The sequence below is a fragment of the Amblyomma mixtum genome, chromosome 1, assembly GCF_055824585.1.
Source record: "Amblyomma mixtum isolate Tamu chromosome 1, ASM5582458v1, whole genome shotgun sequence".
Lineage (NCBI taxonomy): Eukaryota > Metazoa > Arthropoda > Arachnida > Ixodida > Ixodidae > Amblyomma > Amblyomma mixtum.
Genome location: NC_143012.1, coordinates 324430753 through 324452625, shown reverse-complemented (window position 1 = coordinate 324452625; position 21873 = coordinate 324430753). Strand labels below are relative to the sequence as shown.

At 46.1% G+C, this 21873-nt stretch overlaps 1 protein-coding gene across 2 annotated transcripts in view; it reads right to left on the bottom strand.

Moving 5' to 3' along the window:
- Positions 1-21873, bottom strand: part of LOC149372772 (serine/threonine-protein kinase BRSK2-like) — a 114730-nt gene that overhangs the window by 39817 nt on the left and 53040 nt on the right. For both annotated transcript variants that reach the window (XM_089567317.1, XM_089567318.1), the window contains exons 2-5: positions 3861-3955; positions 3670-3755; positions 1064-1204; positions 154-304 (exon numbers count right to left, since the gene is read on the bottom strand). In XM_089567317.1, coding sequence (XP_089423443.1) covers positions 154-304; positions 1064-1204; positions 3670-3755; positions 3861-3955 — 473 coding nt within the window. The remainder of the gene's footprint in view (positions 1-153; positions 305-1063; positions 1205-3669; positions 3756-3860; positions 3956-21873) is intronic.

Sequence of the window (21873 nt, the reverse complement as noted above, 5' to 3'; positions counted from 1 at the left end):
CTGGTCCTGAATGTGGGCGATCTGATGGATGATGGTGGTGAGCGCATTGCAGACATCGCTGCAACTTCGTTCTGCTTAGGGGGAGTTCTTTACCCTTTGTGCGTGCATATATTCGTGGACCATGCCTTCGCAGCGTCGGCCGCAAGTACCTACCCGTATGACCTCTGGACAGGCATAGTGTGGTGACCCGCAGGAAGTCTCCAGCATCGACCCTTCCATTTGTAGCGATGCCATGCCGAAATCCGCTATCCTAATGTTGTTTTTCTCGTCCAATAGCAAGTTCTCCGGTTTGAGGTCTCTGTGACTGTGGTGGGGAAAAACAAGCAAGCGTAATCAACTTCAAGGTTTGTTCGCAGCAACAAACTTTAACAACAGGAGTCAGTTAGCCCTTTGCTCTAAAGATCCAAAGATTGGACGAGGAGCCAGAAAAGTACGGCACACGGATTCATACGCTGTTGTAAGTGAGCGTTTCTCTGCCGATGTAGCAGCCGGGAAGATGCATTTAAAATGCAAAGGAAATTGCTCGTTATTTACCTATGTTCATCGAGTTCTCAGTGACAACAAGTTCAAAATATTCCTTGCGTCTTCATTAATTGATTACCTTGCGAAAGAACAGATTGGTAGACGCAAGGTGGAATCATTGTGAGCAGTCAGAATAGCCTTCAGTTTACTAATGAGCTATGAGATAGCTAAGCATGAGGTTTAACCCTAATGTTGCTGGATTAGAAAGGGGGAGTCATACTTAATCAATTATGCAGCAAGATAAATAATACTACTGCAAAAATATGCAAGATGTTAGCATGAGACCTAGAATCGCTAACTCCAATGCAGTTTAAACCTTAGAAAAGTTATATCAGCGTTAGTAAAACATTTCAACCTTGGTTTACGCTTGTAATTTTCTCAAGATGCCGTATCTTCACGCGCGAGGAGAGTTCCCAGATGGAATTTTGTTCGTCTATCTGCTCAAATGAGTGGTTGTTAGCAACACAGGCAATGAAATCAATTTTTCACCAAGGTCGCAAGTATGCTGCACTGAAATCAGTTTCTCTCATCAAATACATACCATATCGAATGGCTGTGGCAGAAATCGAGTGCAGAGATTATTTGCCGGAAAAACCTCCGAGCTTCTTTTGGCGTCAGGCGACCCTTCTTGACCAGGTAGTCAAAAAGTTCCCCACCGGATACGTGTTCCAATATGAGATACCTGAACGGACCAGGAAAAAAAAAACGCACCTTTCATGACTTTTCATGACTTCTTGACTAAATGAGTTCGGCTAGATGATTAGATTACTTTCATGAATAGATGACTCTGAAACATTTATTCATCTCACGGATCGAAAGGGTGTGTTGTATGGCTGAAACGGTGGCGACAGGTCCGCGATCAACTTGGGCAGGGACGTTAGAGAGCTAAATTAGATATTTAACTAATGTAGTGACGTCTTCTGCATCTTACACAGGCATAGCCACTCTCTGAATTCAGTTTGCTGCCGATGTAACGACTTATAGCTGTGGACGGAAGTGTTTACAAAGCCCTTCAACTAAAGCCGCCGAACTCACTTGCGGCTCGCTTCAATAAAGTGACAAGCTCCTGTACCTTTCGAACGTGTCAAAGCACGTGTTTATTGTCAAATAGCGGAACAGCTTCGTGATTATTCTTGAACACGCAAGTACCACAGTACAACTCGAAAACTACCTGATATCACGCAATTCTCCCAAGAAAAGTTGAGTGCGTAGCCTAGCGTACTTTAGTTAATACATTTCGCGTTTGGAAGCTCAGCCCACCGCAATGGCTAACGACAATGCGCAAGCAGGCTTCCTGTTTGTGTCTACCCTGCGCCAATATATTGCGTCTCTTTTTGTCCCCCGGCGATGGTTCTCGACTGCGCGGCTCAACAGACCACAGGAGAAAACGAGCGCTGCAAAAGAAACTCTCTTTTTTCACTGAATTCGTCCCTGCCGTGACAATAAGCCGACGGGCGTTATTTAAGAGCCAACCCGCTCGAAGCAGTCCTCTTTTCCTTTTCTGGCATGGCGCAAGCTGTCGCCGCGTCACTCAATTTCGGTCGCCTGCCGCGACTCGCATACAGTACCGTGCCTGGCGTCAGAGCGCCGAGAATAGTTTCACGCCACAGAAGACACGGTCCGGCATCGACGGCGCAGATAACGAAACGAACCAAAAGTGTCTCCTCCTCGCCACTGCTGGCGCGGTCCACTGGCCCGTGAAGTCATCCTGCTCCCCGTTCGGATCCGGTGATTCGGCATCGAAGCTTGTCAGTTCGGCAAGCTCGAGCGATATTGCTGTTGCACTCTGGCGTGATCTTGAAAGCTCGCCCATGAGTAAAGTCATCCCCTGTTTTACGAGAATGGTTTGTTCCGGACCTCCGGCTGGCTCCGCGCCGCCTACTCCCACTCTACCCCCCCCCCCCCCCCTCTCTTTTTAAGCCCTCCCCCCATGGCAGCGTACCTTTTGTAACACTGCCTCGCGGACAGCGCATTCCCAGTTACGTCCCCGTTAAATGTTTCTATCCTAGTGGCACATAGTTTCCGGTTTCTGACAAAGCAAGTAATTTGATCTCACCGGCTCTTCCAGGTGCCTTAATCCGGCCATGCGATTTAAAAAAAAAATCAATTTTTTTGCTCATTATGGTTCGGAGTTCGCTGCATTTTCATTTATTTGCACTTTTGTTCTGATCTGCTCAATGCGAAAAACATAGCTGATTAAAGATAGATAAATTATGGTGGCTACTGCGTTTGCTGTTTCTTTGTCTATGGTAACGCGTGTTTTTAGCGCTATCGTTTACAGGTGATGCGAACCGCCCCGCTAGTAACTTGCTCTTGCTAAAACAGAAAATCATGTCATTGTTTTTTTTTTTACTTGGGCAAAAACGCGCGCACTCTAATCAGTATGCACCTGTGCTCTGTGTGGAGGTGTGTATGGGAGCTAACGTTTTGAAAGAACAACAGCATGAATGCTAACGTCAACAGTGACGTTAACACTGCTGAGTAGACACGCGTGTGCGTGGAATTTCCCACGCGCTGATGCTATAAGGTGCCCAATAGCAACGAGCTGTAGCAACAGACACTGAGCCAATGAGAACAATATCTTAAGCGAGGAGAATCCGGCAAATGCTGTAAAGTTAATGTTCTCGCGTCTCGAGTAAACAAAGGTCTCAGGCAAATAGCGTCCCACCTTGCAAATAATTCTTGTTGCGTAAGGTTTTTTTTTTTCCCCTCAGTCGTATTATATTCCCCCCCCCCCCCCCCCCCGTTTTTTTTTAAAAAACGACACGCCGAGCTTTTTCACGCTGCTTCGCAGTAATAGGATCATTTCCGTGAAATACGTTGGTATGAAAAATGTAATTATGAAAGTAATTCTACCGTTCTGTTTACGCTCAAAAGGCGATTACGTACAAGCCCTTCTACGCTCTAATCCCCCACCAGTGAGCATTGAAAGAGAAGCGTGACTGGCTTATACCTTTTTTCACGGGGATCAATGTAGTTCAGTATTACCTTTTATTGAATTTCATCTTAGTCTAACGACTTTTGTTACATATGTCGGATAGCCAAAACATAACGCATCGTAGGTAAAAAAAAAACCAAAACAAGACATTTGACGCACATGCCGAGCATTCAAGAAAATCTCAAACGTTTCCGAAACGAAGTACTTACAGGTATTTTTTATTTTCGTACACATCGTAGAGGCCAAGCACGTGCGGGTGTTCAATCAGTTTCATAATAGCTATTTCTCTTTCAACCTGAGTGAAAAAAAGAAGAAAAGAGAGGAATTCAAAAGGGTAGGAGCTTAACGTTAGAGTCACATGAGAGCAATTTGGAAAGGGACAGTGCAAGAAGCAACGTACCTTTTGAAGAACAGACTCGCTTAGCTTCTCCCGATTGATAATCTTGACAGCAACTTTTCTGCCTGCCACGCAATGGATTCCCATTTTGACGAGCCCTGCACAGAAAGAGGCAAGCACACTGATTGACGGCCATCAATCACACTTGCGAAAGCAGCCTGCACATATCTGCGCGCAAGACAGAAGTTGAAGGACACTGCTGAATGTAAAAACACTTGGTTAATTTGTACGGGGTCAGGTGCACGGGATAAATTCGATATAGACGTTTCGACGCAAACTTTTGTTTTTTCTTCAGCTCTTTCCACGTTGTGGGTCTCTACTATACCGGAGTTTGACCCAAGAAATTCTAAAAAGCGCTCTTTTTGGCACAACATTGTCAGCAGTGTAGCCCATGAGAATACAGGTAATATGTGCTAACTATTAAGGTGGCTATCTAATGCTGAAAAGTTATGTTTTCTCTATACTGCTAGTCTTCTTATTTATTGTGTGATGTGTGCCCACTGTAGGTAATATCCATATCAGTTTTTAGAATTTCTAGAACGCAGTCACTGCCGGCGCTGTGTCCAAACAAATTTTGACGAGTTACGTGCACTGAAGGCGTTGCTTTACCTGCAGGCTTTCTAATGCGTATGTATTTGGCGCGATGTAGGAAAAATTTGTTGGGGCACAGCGGCGAGGGTAACTGTGTTTTTACACTTCTGAAAAGTGATATGGATATCACTTATGACGGGCTACGTGTTTCTCAGTGAATAAGGAGACCAGAAGCCATAGTTAAAAATTAACAGGCGACTAGAAGCAGCAGGTAAAAAGTTAACTATTAAATATAAGTTAACCAGCCTACTAGTAAGCACATCCTAGCTGTACTATCATGCGCTACACCGGTGAAAATGTTATTTCAAAAAAGGCGCTCTTTTAATCGAATAAGTTTATTTTTAAAAACTACGAAAAATCTTAGATGGAACACAGAGCATAACACATGCGCAACTCCAATAACAGCATAAGACGCGCTTATCAAGACTTGAGAGGAAAGACTGTTCAAGAAGCCGTAGCATAGATAAGATATTTGATTCACTGTGTTGCTTTTCGGGTTTCCGGAAACTTCACAGTTTCAGCGATTAGTTTCTACATCATCCCTAAAACAAATTATTATTTGAACAAAACTCACTAAGTATGTCGGTACACCGACAGACACATTCCTAATACTCCAGGTTACCAACATGACAATGTGCGGTATGCTAGTGAATAAGGACTCATTCATACACTCAAACTGAAACTGTACACTGAATGTCATGTGCACACGATATTCAGGTGACAATGACAAAACAGCCCTTTCACACTTCTCTTTTTTTTTCTGGAACTCGGATTCCCAACACCAACGACAAAGCATCAGATTCTTTTTGCAAGAATGCCTTTGAACAGATGAGACACAGGCATAATACGTGCGTTGCACAAAGTTGCATAGACCTCTGCACTCTGCCGCATCTTCCGAAACTGGAATGCGGCTTAGAAATAAGGCCACGCAGGGGAGACAACGACGAATCCAATTGAAAAGGTAACATTATGTACACCGTAAAAGCTTTCCAATAATAAAGGGCGAGTGTAAATGGCATTTAGGTAATACGATCTCATCATAAGGCTGCACTGAAAATTTATGAATACCGGGCATCCTACTAGCCTCCGCATACATCATTTACTATCAAGAGGATATTTTGGTAAGTTATTATTACATAACGTGCTTGGTTTTATGCCATCTTTGATTACGTGCCCTGACATGGCACAGCACACGGGTGCCTTTGCGTGTCGCCTCCATCAAAGCGCCTGGCCAATTTTATGACAAAAAAACAACAAAAAACAAAAGGCGTATGGAAGCGCCACCTGACGAGCATGCAGCATATCACACAGAACCCTCCGGGAGATTCGAACTCAATTTCAATCATCATCGTTGTGAATTAAATCAGTAAAAGTTCTAATGATATCGCAATGTCAACGGGTGATGACAATTAAGCTACCTTCAATAAATTCAGAGGCTGGGCGCCTGACAACAAAAGAGCTGTAATGGTCCTGGAAGCATACCACTACAGTGTTGAAACATTCTGTTCCCACGCTCTCTATTTATTTCTGACACCAGAAAACTAGCGCAGTGGCACATAGCTGCTCTCCTATCTCATAAGCGTGTGAACATCGTCGTAACAGCGCCTCTGAAATATATTTTTATATCTTTCCTGGACTAGTTCGTAGCTCCGCAGCTGCGTGGCGTCGATTTCGTGAAAATCGCCAGTAATGGACTGGGTGTTCACGCGGCAGATTATAAAGGAAATGAGCAGTACTTATATTTGACATTCTTAATATACTTTACTTTGCAAAGCGATTACCGGCTTAATGTTCGTGGCTCACGACGTTTCTGGCCATTCATCAAGCTTTAACAACGCAGCATCAATTCCGGTTCGTGAAATATCGCGTGCTCCACTTCAGGACCTACTCTTGCGTAATTTGAATCACATGATCGGGTTAAAGAGGTCATGCAGCCAATATTCAGATCAAACGGAATGACTTAAAACAGAATCAAAGTAGGTTGTACACGGCAGACTAGAAATAAGTACAGAATACTACTCTGTTCCGCATTTTTTTTTTTGCATTAGTCCCCTTTACGATACACTTCCATAAATGCCCATGCACTTGAAATCTCAACTGCTTGTTATATATATTTTAAACCAGTAATAATTTATCAACTATTTCACATAAACCAAGAGTTTTAGTGCGGCACACGGTTCCGCTGTGAAAATACTTCTTCAATAAATTTTTATGTTGTTGTAGAGATAGAATTTTGCGCTTTTTACGAGTCCCCTATAATTCTACCATATATACAAATGAACACAGTCGAGCCCATTTATTACGAACCTGAGGGCCACGCAAATTTTGTTCGTTGATTTCAAAGTTCGTACGAAGTTGGCCTTCTACGTTACACACAAAAATACAAACTCAGATAAAAGAGCGATCTATTTTTTACAAAAAGGGTTTAATGCGCATCTGCTTCTTCGGCAGACGCTACCGCTGTGCTTTCCAAGCTCTCTAGCGTTGTCATGTTACCTTCAGGTGGCTCAGTGGTTAGCGCGCTCGGCTACCGAGAGGGAGGAACCGTGTGCAATCCCGGTCGTGGCGCCCGCGTTTTGATTGAGGCGTAACGCAAAAGGCGCCTGTGTGCTGGCCATTGTCGGCGCACGTTAAATAACCGTACACACGCGCCGTACACTCACGCACTGGTAAGCCGTTGGTGTGGGCTTAGCCGGTGGTTGTGTAATTCCATTGCTGCTCTTTTTACTGCCTTTTTTGATCGCCATGTACATTCCGGAGCGGTGTCACGGGAGTTTGAACACGCTGTTCGCTCTCCGCGCTTCCGGAAAGAGCGCAACTTTTTAACACGATAACGTTAAGAGTTTCGTTCAGCGGAGTATCCCGCACTGTAGTTGGCGCTGGTGATTCGAGAAAATCGAGATTTGTCCAGAGTGAGTGAGTGAAGGCACTTTATTTCCGCCAGAAGAAGACCCGTGCCCCTCCGGGTTCGCATGCAGGCGTCCGGGGAGGGGCAGCGTCGCAGCTGGAAGACTATCAACGATATAGTTACGCAGCTTCTGTTGCCAGGCGGCTAGCGTAGCGTTGCATACTAAGGTCGGCGCTTCTGAGTATGGTCCCCCATTCTTCTGCCTTATTAATTCTGTCATGCCCTGGGGCACTGGGACATCTCCATAATATGTGTTCGAGTGTAGCGGTATGCCCGCAGAACTCGCAGGCCTCCGTATCCTCCCTCGTGGCACCTCCTGTCCAGCTCCTCCAGAGCGGGGACGAGGGTTCTAGCCTGGAGTCTTCTCCAGTCATAAGCATCAGCTCAGCTAAGGCATCTAGAGGGTTGTGACTTCACAACCAGATGACCTGGCGCGGGTAATTCAAACACCTCACAACGATCACAAACTGCAACAGTGATGACTTCACAACACAATTGCTCATTCGTCTACAGGGTAGTGACGTCATTCTACCACCAATACATCGCGCCTTTGAAGAAAGAAAGGCAATTGCGCTGAAAAGAAAAATGGCCGCGTCGGAACTCGAACCACACCCTCTTGGGTCCTGTGCCAGACGCGCTACCTCTCGACCACTGAGGAACATTCGTTCGATTTGGTTAAAGAGTGGACTCTGTGTTTTCTGGTGAATTGAAACCAAAATAAAATAAAATAAAAGCAGGACATAAAATACAGGACTTGTCTATGTCTGCGGCGTAATATGCAAAGAAGGCCCCTAGGCCCCTAAAGGCACCGATCAACGCTACCGCGTCACACCCTTGGCGGAGCTTTAGTGTCCTTAGAATATTTAGACTGCGGAGTCACGTGAGTTCACGGCTCCTCCCTGTTCGCTCTATCCAAGTTCTGCAGGCTACAGTTGTCCTTTGTACCTGAGACTCAGTGCGAATCTCCTAATATATATTTTTACAGAAAGAACAGGCCTCGTTCGCAATAAGCGAACATTTGTTATAACTGCGACAGTCATAAGTGGACTCGTCTGTACTTCCTTATTTGCGTCAAAATAACCCAGACGAGTAGTGTTGTTGACAGCGCCGCGTTATTCCTGTCAACCGTGCTGGGTATTGTGACTGAACAATCATCTCGTAATCACAATATTACTGCGAAAGCACTGATGCGATCGTCAGAGCCGAGCAAAGATCTTCCTTGTGCATGTTGCTAATGCGTCGATCGTTGCCATATCAACTATGACACCAAAGTTAAACCTACGCATAGCTACTGTGTGTATCTTACTTGTGCACCGCTCGTTTCTGTAGCAATCGTGACGTCTAGCGGCAAGAATTTGGCCGGAGCAACCCCCAAAAATTTGACCTTTATCGATTTGCACCAAAAGCGATGTCCAACCGTATCGACCGTGTCCGACACAATGGTGATCTCCAAATTAAGGCCGAGTAATTTTCAAAAATTTGGCACGGGCGACCCCACAAAACTTGACCTTGGACGATCTGGACCAAAACAGACGTTCAGTCATTGCTGCTATGGTGCCGCTTCTGGCATCACCATTTACTTCAACATCACCGCGGTTTCGCATGACACGCATCGGTTTAAACTCAGTTAAACCCCGGCTAATTTTTTTTCAGTTCATTTCCTTTAACAGTAGTAGCTGTATGACCCACGCCTGATGTCGGGGCTGCGGGAGTGTCAAAAATTTTAGAGTGTTTCTTCCCAAATCTCAAACTAGAGGAAAAACCAGGTTGCTCTTGTTCAGCTATTCAGATATACTGCTGCATCAGTTCGACCACAGACCACGGTAAACGCGCGGCTACGTGCCAGAGTGCACGTGCTGCAAACCGAGCCGATTGTGAGGGCGGTGTCAGTCTGCACTCGGCAGACGGTTGCCCACGGCAGTAGACTACGACTCTGACGTACGCAAAGCTGTAGCTTACATCTTTATTTCACACATTTCATTTTTTAAACTAATTCCTATTTTATCCTCTCCGTTTATTTTCCTTTTTCGTTTTCCTCAGTATGAAGTATCAAACCTGTGCCCTCTTTCGTATATCTTCCCCGCCTTTCCTTCTTCACCCCTTCTCTTTTCCAGACCCCTAAGTGTGCAGTTATTGAAAGTCTAGAATAGCCGCACTTCCAGTACATCATCTTAAGGCGAGCGAAATATTATAAACTGCTACTACCTAATTCGTTCTCATGCGTGTTACCAAGCAGGTAGTCGTGGTAACAGGTTTCAACGAGCGCAGCACGGTATCGTCGAGAAACGTTGTGTTCGCGCCTATGGTTTACCCACAATCCAATGTGCAAAAATCTCACGCGCAAAGCGAAATCCTCGATGATGGATCGGCGCTTTCAAATATGCATCGACACTTCATACACCTCTCTTCACCGCTGAAAAAAGATGATAACAACGTTGGAAAATTTAAAAAAAGAGACATTGCGAGCAGTCATTTCATTTCCAGAACTTCGCAGGCGACAGCGATAAGAGGCGCACCGCATCGATGGCGCTTTCAGATGATTTTTTTTTTCACAACAAAAACTGATAGCGCTTCAAACTTCTCACATCTTGCAGCGCTCGAAAGACGCGAATTATTCTTCCCTTTTTTTTTTTTATTCCTTCCAGTCGATCACATAGACCCGGCGCCGATCAAAGAACCAAAAGCTTGCGCGCCGCCCGCAGTTCACGTTCACCTATATATAGGTTTCGAGGAAAACGCGCACCTGCGTCCGCCGCCTTCAAGTTCTCGCAAACGCCGCCCGGCTGTGCTCATTCTGGGCACGACGACGCGCACCCCTCGATCGTGCAGGGCAGCGGGAGAGCCTGAGGTCTGGTGAGAATACACCGAGGAGAAGACGACGAAACGAACGTCGTCGATGGCAAAGGACGGGCCCTTCCTCCTCCCCTTCCTCCTTCACTTCATCTTCGTTCTCCTTCCCCTCTTCCTGCCTGCCTCTGTTCACGGCTTTCCAGTGACGTTACAAGTGCGTCACGACGACGTCACCCGTTTCACCGCATTTCAGTCGATCGACTCAGAACGAATGACCGCCGCCGCGCGTCTGGGAAGTAGGGCTGGGGGGGGGGGGGGGGGGGGGGAGGAAAGGAGAGAGAGAGAGAGTGAGAGAAGGAGAGAAAGTGGGAAGCCCCTGTAACGATTCGAGCTAACAAGATTTTTGGCCGCACGTCTCTGCCACAAGCCAGCGACGCGTCATCTGGGGGTAGAGACAAGGCTGGCTGTAGATTCAGCTTAGTACCACTATCCTCCGCTCCTTCTGTTTTTCCTCTTCCTTTCCTCTCTTTCTGTTCCTTTCTGTTTTCGCGCATTTTTCTCCCCTTCCCTCTGCACCGCCGTCCATTTGCCCCCCGTGGACATAATCTTGGATGCCTGAAGATTTGCCCCGCGGGAGGAGCCGTTGTGTTTTGATTCAGAAAGCACGGAAATGACCACGAGCTTCGAGTAACGACAAACCACCGCCACTGCGAGCAATAAGAAACACAGTGAGCGACATCTGCCGGTCTTTGGTTCCTGTTTGTGCTAGATTATCAATAAACGACCCTGTGGCACCGTAAAGGCAGTCCCTGCGCGTCAGATACGCTCATGTTACAGATATATATCCTCAAGCTTTTCGCGTATAATCTTCTTTCTCAAAGAGAACCGAAATTTTTGCTTCGTCGGCAAACAAAAGCAAGACATCCAAATCCGGGGCAAAAGATTTTCTTTTTGTTTTGTTACAGCCGGGCTTCAAGCCTCTCTCTTATCTGCTGGACAAGAAGAACTGGGTATCTAAATCAGCTTTGGCGTACGCGTAAGAGAAATCCGGGGATTGATATGACGGTCCTTTTGTCGCTTTCATATGAAATGTGTTTGCATCGATCCATGCGCAAATTATTTCTTCTGGGTTTTTTTGCGCAAAAAACACGACACAAAAGAAACGAGGTAGACAGGTCCTGTCTACCTCGTTTCTTTTGTGTCGTGTCTTTTGCGCAAAAAAACCCAGAATGCTTAGGCACCAACTAGCCTGCAAAAACATACTCGCAAATTATTTCTTTTCACTGTTGGCTCTGCAACGCAGTGTGCGCGTGATGTAAACGGAGTAATATACCAACTATACGTATATTCATTGCGATAACGCAAAATTATGGCCATGCTTTCAGTGTTGAATCCTCTCTCACAACGCTCTCAAAACTAGGCTGCCAGACATGCAATCCTATTTGGTTGGCTAAATCCTGCGAAAGCCAAAAATGAATCGGCGCAAAACATCTTTCTGTCATACTGCCATATGTTAGAGAGAGAAAAAAAAAATCGCCTCAGCGCTAAAAATAGACAAGGAGAAGGAAAGCGAAAATGCGGCTGAGAAACTCGCTGCGCCTCTCATTCCGCCACGACTTCGGTGAACGTCGCGGCCAAATTGCTCATCCGCCGGGAAGTGGAAGCAAGAAGAAAAGTTCACCGACATTACAGCACGGGTGGTCGCGGGAATGTCGTCAGGAGGCGCAGCGGCACTCGTTAAAAAGAGACTGCTCGGGCTGTCGAGATCTACGTCTCGACTTCTAATTACTTTTAATGAACGCCGCCGTATTCCTGCCGTCGGGAAAACGTCTCTCCCTTTTCTCTTCCCCTTTTCTTCCTCCAGGCGGGGCCTCCATCTCCCTGCTCCGCACTGCTCTTCGCTTCCACGCGCCGAGGACCCCGGCACTCAACCGGCAGGTGCCTCAATTATAACGTCGCGCGGGCTCCACGCACACGAGATTTTCCCTTTCCCTCTCACCTCACCAGTCTATGTCCAAGCCCCGCCGCCTGTGCGCTCGCACCTTCCCTGCATATTAGATGCTTCGTTCCCGATGCATTGGATCCCGAGCGAGGAAGGTAGCGGCCCTCCTTCCCTCCAGCAGATGAACCACTAATTGATTCCGAGCAAGACCGGGAGAAGGGCGGACAAATACGCGGGTTACGCCGAGCGAGCGACTGCGACGCGGCTGCGCACCGGGCACGCTCAGGGGTCACCGACGACGGTGTCCCGCGTCCTCCCCATCTTCTTAATTTCCCCTCCCCTCGTCCCCATTTTTCGCTCATTAGGCTTAAGACTCGTCAGCACCTCGTCGCGCAGCCACCGCTGCCGGGTCCAGGGCACGAAACATTGCCAGCAGGCGCGACCGAATCCCAACGTCGTCGGCGTTTGCCGACCATCCAGCTTCCCCTGTTCCCCCTCCGACCCCTGCACCTACGCGAACGCAGCCACACACAGACGACGCGCTACCAGTGAGGAGAAAGAGCTCGGCCTAACCTCGTTACGTATGGCCGGGCCCGGTGGGCAACGAACGGAGCGAGGGAGATTTCTGCCCTACCGCTAATTGCGAACCCTACTCGGGATCATGCGAGCGCCCCTACGTGGACACACACAGGGAGCGCTGCCTTCGGACCCCTCCGGACGAGGAGTTTAATGCTGGTCGCGTGCTTTCCGGCTCAGCGCGGCGAGGGCAGGGCTCCCCCCCCCCCCCCTCTCTCTCTCCCTGTGGCCTGCGTTGGGGCGCTGAAGACGAATGCTGACGGCGCCGCTGGAGAGATAGCTTTTGTCTTTTCGCTCCTTCCGCTCGGGCACACTGACGCTGGGCGCCCGAGTCTACCAGATTTTCCGATGTAGTACTGGCGGCTGCCTAGCCGTGATATGCTCTTGTGTCTCAGGGATGCCAATTTTTCGCGAGCTCTAGGACAATGTGGACGGGCAGAAGAAGTGTGCTCGAACTAGAAGGGAACGGTACGCTGAAGATTGCCCAGGAATGGCTGGTGCTCGAGTGAGTGGTCCTTCCTGGAAGACCCTGCTGTTTGTTTAGCCGGCGTCATTGTGCGCCTGGGTGTTTGTTCAGAATACGTCAGGTAACAGAATGCGTACGTAGATATTATGCCATCAGTCGTTGCTGATTTCTTGTAACCCTCATAGAAACCGTTAAGCACTACATAGTGGTCCACTGCTCATAGCGTTTAGCAAGCAGCATAGATTTAGATGCATTTATAAATCCACCTAACTCAAATTTTCAACTCGGGGCTTCCAATCGACACGAGCAAAGAATCAGGCGGATTACTCTTGCCCGGCGTGTTTTTTTTATTATATGCTTTCAGGCCCGCTCTTTCACAGCTACCGAAACAATTTCAGTGCTGTGTCGAAGGACTTCACGTTTAGCAGCCAGTGCTCGACTAACAGTTGAGAGCTCTTCGCGTAAATCAATGGCTAGAGGATTCAACACTGTTACTGTGACGAAAACATCACCCCATGGAGCTATCGGAAGAGATTCGCTGATATTATGTGAATTGTAGCAGTTGCTTAATATGTCTTTTTTTTCTTACAAAATCCTGCATTGCAAACAAACACATGAAAGGCAGTCTGAAAGATATCAGGCGAACAAGCAAATGAGGTTAGGCGACAAGGATTAAAAACAAATGTGGTAACACAATGTATTTCAACATGATTTCGCGGATATACATCTCGATGATACTACCATCATAAATGTACGCACTAAGTATAACCGCCACGTTGGCTTTTACTGGGGGGGATCTGTTTTGCAAAACTGAATTAAACTCGTGCTAAATTTGGCATATGATGTGCTCTACCAAGGTAAATTATATTTTATATGACGAGAACTACAGTTATATCAATCTTTTGTACCTTACAAGTAAAGCTTTTGTTTATTACTCGCAACTAGAGAAAGAACGAGCCCAGACTGCTTACGCAGAGCCCGCAGCACATAAAATTCATTATGGGTGAAATGAGTTTAATTCTTGTTTCTGTGCTGTCAGAGAAACGTCTTCACGCAAATTGCGTTACGAGGGCCAATTATTACGCAAAAAAAAATCACCAAACACGGCGCCTGTGTGTATTTTTTGTTCCGTCCTTAACGCACTTTCAACTCTAAAAAAGAACTGTAATGCTCCTGTAAATCAACAGCAGTCGCCGTCTTCAAGTCCCTGAACACAAGGATAATACATCGACGTACAATTCAATTACTCCTCGCTTTCAGCAGACCGGTCAGTACAACAACACGATTCCTGGAGGCTCAAACATGCCACCATGGGACTGCATCGTCCCAGGGCTCCGTAATGACCACTGGCCCGAGCACGTGGCCGGCTTTGCATTGGCCGTCCTCGCGGCCAATTACATTTGCGCAGGCATAGCCCAGTAGAGGACGCGCAGCTCGCGCGAATAAATCTGATATGCGCCTGATTAATGTTGCCATGTCTGCCGCCGGGATGATCGTCCTCCTCTTTCGCTTTGCCGTGCTGCCCCGCTCTCTGCGTCCGCGCAGCACCGCGTAGCCGAGCTGCCTTTTCAGCACCGGAATGCAGTCGGGCGTCTTGTGCAAGCACGGGAGGAGACGTTAGCGAAAGAGGATTACTTCCGTTCATCCAATTTGCCACGCGCGACTGTTGCCGCGGCCGCGTACTCCCGAAGCGCACCTCGGTTCTTCGCTGCTCACATTTCTAATCCGTGATTAGAGCAGCTCTTTTGCGAAGCCTTGCTCTTTGCGAGGTTTCGAGATGGAAGCAAGAACAGAGAGGAAGAAAAATGGTCGTGTGTGATGTGGCGGTAATATTAATTGTGGGAACGTTCTCGGTTTCTGTGCTTCTTTCGTGGGAGCACGAAGCTGAAAGGTGAGACTCTGCACTCTTTCGGCAACGTTCCTGTCTTTCCTTTTTCCTCTGTTGAAAGAACTCCTTCAGTACCAATGCTGTTTGTTTGCTTTTTTTCCCCGCTGAAACTTGAAGCTGGCGCCGTCTTCACTGATCGATATCACTTACGATGGGCATGTGTCAGACAAGAGCCCTTTCCCGGTGCAAGGGAATCCCTGTTGTCAAGAGCTTCAGTGCTGTTCTGGAAAAGCACGCAGCCCTCATGCGCGTGTTTGATGTTTTTATCTCAAAAAGCACGCAGCACTCACGCGAGTGTCTGATGTTCGTGCGCGTGTCTGATGTTTTTATTTTTAGATGTTTTCCTTAAGGATGCATTTTCAAACATTTTGTCTTTGTCTGTGACGGTAATGCGGGATTCGTTGACTTGCGTCCATTAGTTGTTTTTTTACATATAGTACCACGCGCGAGGCAAAGCATGACTACGATTACGTGCAAATCCATCGCTTATGCTAAGAAAAGAGGCAAGGCTCTTGAAGAAACGCCTAGCAAATGCAGCTGAATTTATCAAAATGGCTGTACTTCCATTTCTCTGGGTAGACTAAATAAATCTATAAAATAAAATAGAGTAAAATGATAATTGCTAAGACGAAACATAATTGAGAAGTTTCAAATGAGAATGAACCGTATTTTTCGCTATGAAACATTAACGCCAGATCATTGAATTTCAGCACAAACGTCAATATATGCTCTGCAGTACACCGAAATCAGAAAAGTCGATGTTTGAAATCATAATAACAGTTTAATATTTGCAAGAAAGTTACCGATTACGCTGAGCAGGAAGGTTCTAAAAAGATTTAGACCACTCGGATCTTCTTCGCATGAAGCGAATATCAGCACAGCAGTGCTTCTCACATTGCATCATCATAATATAGCGAGAGTAGCCGTGATCGAACCCTAGAAATTGTGCTTACGAACAGAACATCAATTTCATAGTGCCTGAGCGGCGATTGGTTGCTGAATTTAACCTTTCAGTATGGTTCTTTTTCGATTTGCTTAAATTTATTGCCCCTCAAAACCCCTATGGATTTCATTGCGCAAGTGAAAATAAAAGTTAGGATGACAGGAGTTATTAGTAAGATCGTATGCAGGGTGTCAATATCGAAATTAAACGATGGCAGCATTGATTCTCATGAATAGTCTTAAAACAGCTTCGTTGAATGTGGTGCATAGACTATACCCTGCACCTTGCAAAAAAATGAAGGCAGAGAAAATAAAAACTGATACTGCCAAAGGAAGGTGTTTAAGGACCCTTCAGTGCGCCGATTACAGTAAGATTGCAAATATCTGGTACGCTGCTATTTTCAAGTCTAAAAGAAAATCCATAAGGTAAATGATACTCGAGGGGTTTACGTAAAGGCCCGCTTTCATTGTCAATTAGCTTGGGCTTAGTTAGCTGTTGACTAACGCAAAACACCCTCACAACTCACCACATTTTTTCACATGCCAAAGGCTGGCCTAAGCGATGCTTTGTTTACTAAAGAGTGTTACTTTCATTTTTTTTTCTTTTGGGTTCTCTACCTTTAAAATGTTCTGCATTCAGTTTTAAAATTTAAGAAAACAAAGAAGATTTCAATCGTAGTCACTACGTCTTCTGGCCATCGTGCTTTTCTTTCCTATTAGCAACTGCGAAAAGCAGTCGAGCGAAGCGTCGTAGCGTTGTACATCCGAAGAAGCCAACGTAGGACCACACAACCCTAACATCAGGCTGCGAGCATCAACGACGAATTGCGTCTCTCAACGATGTAGTCGTGAAAGCAGTCTTATACGTTTCACCGACGGGGGATCTCTTTCACGACATGAGAGTGGAGGCTGCGCGCTCGCCTCACTTGGCTCGGGCAGTTGTGATGGACAGACCTACTCGCGCTAGGCTGCTGCCGTCCCGTGTTTATGTGCCTCGATGCGAGGAGGGGTGGCGCTCACATAACAAGCGGTCCTCGTTAGGACGCCATACCCCGAGCTTCTTCCCTCGCACCCATATCTCGGACCTTTCCTCTCGGCAACGGAGCACGCTCGAGCCCGATCAATACTGCCAAGCTAGGAGACTCTCGGGGAGAAAGAAAGCGCTCCCAGCGTCGGCGCAAGCCCAGAGTGGTGGCAACTCGGCTGCCAGTTCAGGCCCCACGCGTGGGCTTCCCCGCACAACGTTGCTGCTTGGTGGTTTGCCCGTTACTGCGTGGCTGCTCCTGCTAGCCGACGTCGTTTCCTGTTTTCCTGCGTTATTTTATTTTGCCCTTGTTGCGTTCGGTCGTCTCGCCGCTAGTTCACAGAGGAACGGCCAAGCTTCAGTCAAGAAGCCCGACCGAGAAAGGACGGAGCCATAAGCTCGAAGGGGAGCGCTAACGGAAGCAGCACTGACCGGAAGTGATTCCGGAGTGGCACTGCGGCGCCACATCAGCGCCGTCCCCTACTGTCCGGTCTCTCAGCTTAGTACGCCTGGTGATTTCGTCAACGCCCCCTTATCTGCCTCCCACTGAACTGGAACAAAGGTGGAATCACTAATGACCCCCCTAATGCGAAACGCTCTTTACATAATGTGCGCCACGCTTTCAAAGCTGAGGTTGATTCAAAGATTCTTCACTCTAGTTTTGTTCCGTCATTGAACGGTATCCCGTCGAAACGAGGGCCGAAAATTGTACGAACATGAAGTACGTTAAAAAAATTAAATCTCAAAAGCAGTGTCTTTGACTAGACCCACTATGTGGACAAGTCATTTCCCAAAGACCTTTCTCCAACGAGTCTGCGAAGCTCACTAGGTATCTCAGTGGACAAACCACTCCGACAAAGCCGAAGTCCTTAAACACCGGAGCTGCATGTCAAAGCATCGTTTTCCTTCTGCGGTGGAAAGTCGGACAGTAAAGACGTAATTAGCAGCATCATGTGAGAACGCTTTGTTATTTTTTTTGCTTTTATATGGCTCATTTCCGAGATAAATATTCCATTTCCTGCGTTTTCCTTTCTAATTAATGCCGCGCACCGCGTAATTGGTGCATTTAGTCAAAAGGCATTAAATAGAGAGAAGGATGTAAACTTGGGTGGTAGCGTTGTCTCAGTGGTAAATTTAAGCCCAGGGACCCATTGTGTTTACACTGAAAGCCACACAAGGGCTCTTTACGGGTAATTAGTGGCTTATCAATGTTCCGCTTATGGCACTACTGCTAGTTTTCTACATATACTTTTAATCACTTTTAAGCTTGGTTGTTTCCTTTAACCTAGGCTTGAAATAAACGATGTCATACAGTGAGGCACTGAACGGTTTGGTACGTTTTTTGCGATTTGTAATTGCGTACGACTCGAGGGAAAATGACGCGCAAATGACTAGACTGGAGCGATGCCACATCCTCCTGCTCCAAAAAACTGGCTTCGTTTCATGAGGAACGCATGAGATTGAGAAAGAAAAGTACAGTTCCCTTTTCAGGGGCCGCCCCAGTAAGAAGTCCGTTATTTTCACTTGCCGCCATTGGCTATTCAGGACTGTGTGCGTGTCTTATAGGCGGCAAAGCATAATAATGAATGCACATCTAAATGATGCACACACTGGGCTAGCGCTTGAAATGTCGGCTAACCGAATCGGCAGTAAGACTGCGAGGAACGTCGAGAGTTTAATGACTTCTCGTTCCGCGCAAAAATTACTTGCATCAGATTCCCTCTTTTTTATGTTGTATTTTCTTTCCATTTCCTGTCACAGTAAGGTACGCTGTGTCATAGCGTACAACACACACGCGCCATTCGGCACGGAAGTCTGGGGTCACTGTCAGCCACACGGAGGTTAACCGCGTAGTTTCGGTTTATGCGCATTATGTTAACATGCGCAAAATGAGAACCACAAAGCGTTGAAACCCGTGATTTTTGCCTGCCTAGTTCGGAAGCGTTGGAGAAGTAAATGAGAAGTACAGAAACGGAGGTCTTTAAGTAAATAGTTTGCCATAATCTTGTACCCCTCTTCGCACATGCCTCACATACAGCTCACACAAGAACCATAAAAAAGTGTTCTTAATGTACACTGTAGGTGTATAATCATGCTTCAGGAGCACTCTTCTCAGAAAGAGTGTATTTATTTATTTATTTATTTATTTATTTATTTATTTATTTATTTATTTATTTATTTATTTATTTATTTATTTATTTATTTATTTATTTATTTATTTATTTATTTATTTATTTATTTATTTATTTATTTATTTATTTATTTATCTATTTATATATTTATTTATTTATTTATTTATTTATTTATTTATGTATTTATTTATTTATTTATTTATTTATTTATTTATTTATTTATTTATTTATTTATTTATTTATTTATTTATTACAATACCTTCAGGGCCCCTAGTGGGGCGTTACAGAAGGGAGTGGATAAAAAAGTAAAAACAATGCAGCAAAATGAAAACAAAAAGTAAATGGAAAATGTAATGTAATACAGCAAGGAATGAAAAAACGTAAGCTTGAACAAAATACATATCAGATTAGGTAACAAAACAGCCTAGTCAAACACATAGTTTTCCGCGGCATTTTTAAATAAACAGGTGTCAGAAATGTCGGCAACCAAGGTGTACAGGTGGTTCCAATCGCTCGCCGTCTTGGGTATAAACGAGTTAGAGTATGCATTGCTTCGGCAGTATGGAATGCGTACCTTGTGGCGATGATCCGTGCGAGGTGATATCTGGAGCGCGTAAAGAGCATTGACGAACAAAAAACCTTTTCGTGTATTCAGTTTGCTTGCTTTATTATTTTACGTTGCAGGTTAATGCTAATGAAACCTATGCTGATATGACAATGTTTTCTGTTGGTTGGTTCTTTCACTCGCAATCAAAAGGGTGTTTTCTTCCAGAGTCCTGAACAGGAAACACGGGAAGTGAAGCCCGTTAATTGCAATAAAAACTAAAAACGCAGGTCTGAAATAACATAAACCAAACGGCTATTGAACACGTATTGCTTTTTAATTACGCTTACATGAAAAGCAACCTTTAACAATTTGTAAAAAAAAAATGCGCTCACCAATACACAAAATTTGCACTGTCTGGAGCGATAGCATCGCCAAGCGCTTCGTGTTTGGAGAGACAGGAAGTTTCTAATTACTTTTCCATGAGGAGACGCTGTACTGTTCTTTATAGCGTGGCTGCGCTAGCGCATTAATTTTGCACGCGACCGCAAATCCGGCATTGGAAAAACATGCGCTCGCTGTGGCAGACCCCCCCCCACCCCCTCCCCCCTTCCCTTCAGCCCACTTGCGTGCTACCGCGCGCACTAACCAGTAAAAGAAAGAAACGAACAGGATTCAGTTTCATGCTGTGAAAAAGTGCGGGCTGTTTTATCACCCTTTCCTATTTAAGCGCTTCTTTTTTAAAGTTTCTTTTTCGACTTTTCAAAACACAAACGGGCCCACACCGACGAAATTCATGAGTAAAAATAAATCCTACAGTTTCGCTTTTCTGTGTTTTCTGTGTTTGGCGCATGATAGCCATAGTTGCTTATGCGCCATAAAACCCCATATAACTAACTAACAAGTTTCGCTTTTGTCAGAAAAAAATGTATCTTTCGCTAGTGTTTTCCTCGTACGCATTTTCTGCTAACGCCACGTAAAATGAGTTTATGAGGCTTTAACGTCCCAAAGCCACTAAGACTGTGAGGGATGCCGTAGCGAAGGGCTCTGGAAATTTCTACCACCCACGGTTCTTTAACGTGTACTCACATCGCACAGTACACAGGCCTCTAGCATTTCGCCTCCATCGAAATGCGATCACCGCGGTCAGGATCAAACATGCGCCTTTCGGGTCAGCAGCCGAGCGCCATAACGGTGGAAAGATTTCCATTATTCATTATGAATGCCAGGAGTCGTTGCGGGAAAGCTTCATCAGCACTAACATATTATACCAAAACAAAACTACTAACTATAGGCCAGGAAAGCATTCAGTGCACGACACCAGTAACAGTTGTCCGGCCTCGATCATAAAGCTGGCTTTTCCCTTTGTCATAAACACTACCAATATGATCATCTAACACCTCAAAGGCTAATTTTTCTAAGGCGCTTTTCGTTTTGCTACCTCGCGGTCATTCATTTCACGGTTTTTTCTAAAGTACAAAACTGACTACCCAATTGGCGCTAATGGCGTTACTGTATTTCTCGCGCCACTAAAGCATGCCGCTTTTCTATGAAGAGCCGGTACTACTGCAGCTCATACGCCGCGGTTCCGGCTCTACAACCAAAGCTGAGCTATGTTTTTGTCAGGTTTTTCCGCCGTCGTCAACCGCTCGAGAGAACGGAGTGGTTCCAATCGAACGATTTTTCCTCCCGACCGCCCAGAGGGCGGCTTCGCTTCCGCAGCCGTTAATTTCTGATAATAAGCAGATTGCCCGGCGACCACTTCCGAGTACGCGCGTTAGGCAGATTCGCCTCGACACGCTCGAGGGGCCGCTTAGCGGGCTTCGGGAGCGTTGCCCCGACGGCCCCCGGTCCTGCCACGTCCAACCGAGGAATACACCAAAAGCAGACTATAAAAAAGAAAGAAAGAGCCAAGAAAGTTCATCTGAAGCCAGCTGAGATTAATCTGCCTTGCTCATTGTTCATTAACGATGAGGGTTCTGCCTAGGCACCAAGTGTTTTGTTTCAGGTTTTTATATCATGGGTCGAAAGCGTCCCCAGATTAGGACAATAGTAATATTGTATGACCTGGTCTACGTCTGCAACATTTCACTCCCTTGTCGTGCAGGCCTTCTTGAACACAGTTCAGGTAACCGGAGTTACGTGTCACAATAACCAGAGCTGTTGCGAGGCAGGCAGAGTGGTTGATACCTGCGGAACCACTGCTACATGTC